Source organism: Hordeum vulgare, chromosome 5H, assembly GCF_904849725.1.
Source record: "Hordeum vulgare subsp. vulgare chromosome 5H, MorexV3_pseudomolecules_assembly, whole genome shotgun sequence".
Taxonomy (NCBI): Eukaryota; Viridiplantae; Streptophyta; class Magnoliopsida; order Poales; family Poaceae; genus Hordeum; species Hordeum vulgare.
In genome coordinates, this window is record NC_058522.1 from 338,560,152 (window position 1) to 338,564,793 (window position 4,642).

A 4,642-nucleotide genomic window follows, 5' to 3' on the forward strand; every position below is an offset into this window, starting at 1 on the left:
CATCGTGGAAACTTTGTTTAACACTGGTTCTAGATAACTTGAAGTTAACTTAATTAAAACATGTCAACTGTGTGCGTAACCGTGACTGTCTCTTTCGTGAGTTCCTTCTCCGTTCGAGGACACGGTGGGGTTATGTCTGACGTAGGTAGGTGTTCAGGATCATTCATTTGATCATCAGTAGATCACGTCTGCAATGCGTAGATCTTCCCCCTCTTATTTCTGGTACTCGTAAGTTTAGCCACCAAATATATGCTTAGTCATTGCTGCAACCTCACCACTTAACCATACCTCACCCATTAAGCTTTGCTAGTCTTGACACCTTTGGAAATGAGATTGCTGAGTCCCCTGTGGCTCACAGATTACTACAACACCAGTTGCAGGTGCAGGTAGAGGTTACTCGACGCGAGCGCGTTGATTGTTCATTTGGAGTTGCTACTTCTTCTTCTTCTACTTCATCGATCTAGGATGGGTTCCAGGCCGGCAGCCTGGGATAGCAAGGATGGACGTCGTTCTTCTTTTGTCGTTTGTTTTCGTCCGTAGTCGGACCCTGCTCTTACACTTGATGATTATGTAATGTACTGATGTGACTCTGATGTAGCTTGTGGCGAGTGTAAGCCAACTCTTTATATATCTCTTCTTTTCAGTACATGTACTTGTAACGATATCCATTCTTGCGACACGACGAGATGCGCTTCTATTCCTGACGAGGCCCTCGTGCCAAATTGAGGATAGGGTCGCATCTGGGGCGTGACAAGCCGGGCGATCTCTTTTCCTTGGACATGACGTACTTGCACTAGATTCTCTCTTTGCACATATTTCATGAGCTAAGACCTTACCTATGTGTATTTTCTTGGCAGAATCCACGCGTGTTCTTGTCAACCAACTACACTTTTTTATAGTGAATACACAAACAATTTTTATAAGATGTACATGCACTTCTAAAATTGATGAACATCAAAAGTACACAAAGGTAATGAATGTTAATAGTTGATTTTTTTAGATAACGGTTGAATTGATAAGTACAATCTTGATTTATGTTTCATCTATTGCATGTGATGGCTATACATATATGCTTTTTTGAATATACTTAATTTATATACGCGGCCTCTTCAGTATCAAACGACACCACGAGAATGATGTCTGAGTGTGGTTGTAGATGCACACCATCAATATGATGAGTCAAAATGAAGATTCGGTTAAAATAATAGTGTTTCAGGTAAGAAATCTTAACTACCCGTTGCAGCGCACGGGCATATTTGCTAATAAGCCCCAAAAGAACTAGCCCAAGACAGATGAAGGTCTATACCGGTCCAATACTAGATATCCATCAACCCCGTCTTGTCACATGCCATATTACAGACCTTTGTTCGTGGGCCCATCCCGTGTGCTGACCTAGAAGAGGTGCAGCTGGTCGTTCTCTCGCCCCAGGCGCCGCAACACACACAGATAACACACACGGTATGCATCTCTCAAGTACAACATGGAACCATTTGTCTAAATTCTTGAACAGTCCTCTGCATGAAGGCAACACCAGAAGCTCCGTTTGGATTAGGCAGCCTGCGTAGACAGAGGAGCAAATGAATAGTTTTGACTTGGTAACAAGCTGGGCTCACGGAGCTTTCTAAAGGAGTATCAGCAAAACATAAGATAACAGCAAAGTTGGCTTCAACTTATCTGAAGAACAAATGATGGTGAAGCCAAGAGCCATCACCCAGAAATCTTGACAATTCATAAATCACAAGAAATTGTTTTTGTCAGATTCCTCAGTTATTGCTCTCTCTGATATTTTCCTCTGCAAGGTGAGCAGTTGAGATGTCGTTATTAGGCAGAAAAGGAGAGTTGCTGAATTATTAATCTAACACTTTCAAATGGAGTATCGATTTGTCGAATACAAGCCCTCCCGTTCTCATATCTTAAAAGGTTATATTCGATATAACTTGGATATGAGGTTAAATACGTTATGGGAGCACAGGAGAACTAACCTGTATTTGTGTGGTGATGTGTCCAGCGCCCTAATTTAAATTGCATGACATTATTAATAAAAACAACTACAATATCGCAGAAAATATAACTGCAGAAGTCCGAGAAAGAAATATTGTGTACCTGAAATTGCTTCACCACCCAAGATACATCACTCCAGGTTTTGGTTTCTATGTCCTCCCATAGTAAAGGTGCTTGAACTGTCTCCACGTGCTGGATAAGCCTTAAGCTACCTGTTATACGATAAATTGGAGTGAGTGAACCGCAGATTATGCTAAAAAGGGGATCACAATGTCTCAGCAGGGGCTCGCTCCTGATTTGAAAAAGACTTCTTACTTGTAACAAAGGCTTCTTCCCAAAGCTCACGCTTGGACCATGATGGTGAGACCTCACGTACTAGGATCCCAAGATCATGGCATTCCCTATTCCAAAGAAATAAATTTGTGTTAAAAGAATTCAGCATTTGGCATTATGTGCAGCACAAAAAATCTAAAAAAGAATTCAAGAATCAACCATCCTAATGATGAACTTTTTTGACAACATTTTTTTGGCAAACTTAAACCCTACAAAGGAGGGCTCCCCCGTATGTTAATTCATCTCACAGAACAAATTAGGGGCAAAACTGGCCCTACAGAAACAACCCAGACCAAATGGAAAATTACATAGCACATAGCCAAGGTAAGTGTGGTAACTAGTCTGTAAACTTGTGAGATGAAGACAAGGGTACTGTCGAACAGGTCGGTTTAGTTAGGAAGATAAAGTTATGGTTTGTTAAAACAGTTGGGATTCTATTCTTAGGAGTGTTCCATATAGAAGGGACCATTTTCATCATGATACCGAGAAAAACCCTGACAGGTACCTCAAAGTTGACACGAGTTAATGCTTGTTTGTCTGAATTTTCCTCCACTATCTGGTCATTTATTCAAAGAGCATAGAATTTAGAGCAAGCAGAGAATATTTACTCAATGACTATCTGGCGCATAATTCCAGGGAGAACTCCATCGCTTAGAGGAGCTGTTTGTACTTCAAACTTATTTGCCTTTGTTTGAGCAGACAAGGGCTCATTTGACCGACGTTCCTCCTACAGAAATATTGAGATTATATAACAAAAACACACATCATCTGAACAACATAACTATTATCTTAAAAAGGCAGAGTAAATAATTCGGAGTGCGAATACGAGTGCAGGAAGACAAGCAAGGAAACTACCAACAAAAAGATGAGAGTAAAATTAGTAATAACACAGAAACCTATAAAAATCTTTGGTCTTTATTTCCACCATCTTAAATTTAACACAAAGGAAGACGCCAAGGTTCCTCCTTTTAACCTGACTCAAGCATCACGATTTATTCTGGCGACATGAAAACCACTACAGACTGTCACACAGACATGAGTGAACCTTGTACCAGTTAGAACAGCTCCTAAGGATATTTGAGAGATTGCCTTTCACTTGTGCGTTGCAACTACAGATGAAATTGCTTTCCAATTTTAGGCGCGTTGTTTAGTTCCGATTTAACTTATTTGCACCCGGAGAAATCTGAATACTTGCCGTTGCCGTTGAAGTGAAAATGTCTCTAACCTTCCGGCAGACGACGAAGAAGTTTGTAACACTGCCTTCAAGAAGATGATCCCCATCGTTGGTCAGCAAGAGCTCCGTGGCTCCAGGAGGCCTCATCTTCTCCATACTCTTCCTCATCCTGGCCCAAGGAGCATACTTGGCGGCGGCGGCATCCCTTCCGTTCCCGGCCACTGCAAGCCTCGCCCCGGCGTCCCCAAACACCGGAGGCACGTACACACCCAGGTGGACGCGAACCTCCAGCCCATCCACCGCCCCACCAACTCGAACCAACGCCGTGAGCGCCATATCTTCGCCCGAGCAGCAGTCCCCAAGCGCCAGCATCCGGCTCCGCATCTCGTGGACGCCGACCCGCACGGATTGGTTAACGAGAGGCTCGATGGGCGCTGTGGAGAGGGTACCCGGCGGCAGGGCAGGGAGGCCGAGGAGGTGGGGGCGGGATTGGGCCAGAAGGCGCGCGGAGTCGGCGAGGCGGAGGAGGTGGCGTGGCCACCAGAGGATGAGGCCGGTCGAGGATGCGCGCGCGGTAGTGTAGGCGCCCGGAGTGGACTCGAGGAAAGCAGCCGCGGAAGGAGGAGCGTGCGGGCAGACGGCGCCGTTGGAAACCAGGACGGCCGGCGGCGACATGACCGGGGTTTGCTCGAGAAATTGCTTTACCCCGCTTTAGAGCATCTCTGCTAGAACCCTCAAACCCTCAAACCTTTAAAAATAACCGTTTTTTTACAGTTTTCATCGAAAAAACGACGTAGACTAGAACCCTTAAACCCTTAAACCCGTAAAAAGATTTAGAGGTCGAACCCTCAAACCCCTTCCCAGCCTGTAAAAGTGAGGGTTGGGGGGGGGGGGGGGGGAGGAACTGCCCCCAACCCGTACTCCACTTCCCACCTCGCGCGGGAGGCAGTTGGTTCCCGCCCGCGCGAGGAAGTTGCTCCGGCCGCCGCCGTCCCGCCGCCCCCCGCGCTCCGGCCATCGCCCCGCCTCCCCCGTGCTCCGGTCGCCGCCCCCCGCGCTCCGGCCGCCGCCCCGGCCCCGGCCCCGCCACCCCTCTGCGCCCAGGCCCCGGCCCCGCACTCCAGCCGCCACAGT

The 4,642-nt window shown here is 46.5% G+C and overlaps 1 protein-coding gene across 2 annotated transcripts; it reads right to left on the reverse strand.

Annotated features, from left to right (window-relative positions):
- Positions 1-1,172: 1,172 nt before the first annotated feature.
- On the reverse strand, positions 1,173-4,219 carry LOC123453159. 2 transcript variants are annotated; one of them, XR_006632713.1, is made up of 7 exons: positions 3,560-4,219; positions 2,943-3,061; positions 2,317-2,402; positions 2,104-2,213; positions 1,983-2,012; positions 1,675-1,792; positions 1,173-1,557 (listed from the first exon to the last, which is right to left on the reverse strand). XR_006632713.1 is itself a non-coding variant. In XM_045129930.1 (6 exons), exons 1-6 carry the CDS (start codon positions 4,181-4,183, stop codon positions 1,736-1,738), a joined length of 1,026 nt encoding a protein of 341 aa, XP_044985865.1. In that variant the 5' UTR covers positions 4,184-4,219; the 3' UTR covers positions 1,173-1,735. The 2 variants fall into 2 exon arrangements, 1 of the variants encoding a protein (XP_044985865.1); XM_045129930.1 differs by having other exon boundaries at positions 1,173-1,792.
- Between the last annotated feature and the right edge of the window lie 423 nt (positions 4,220-4,642).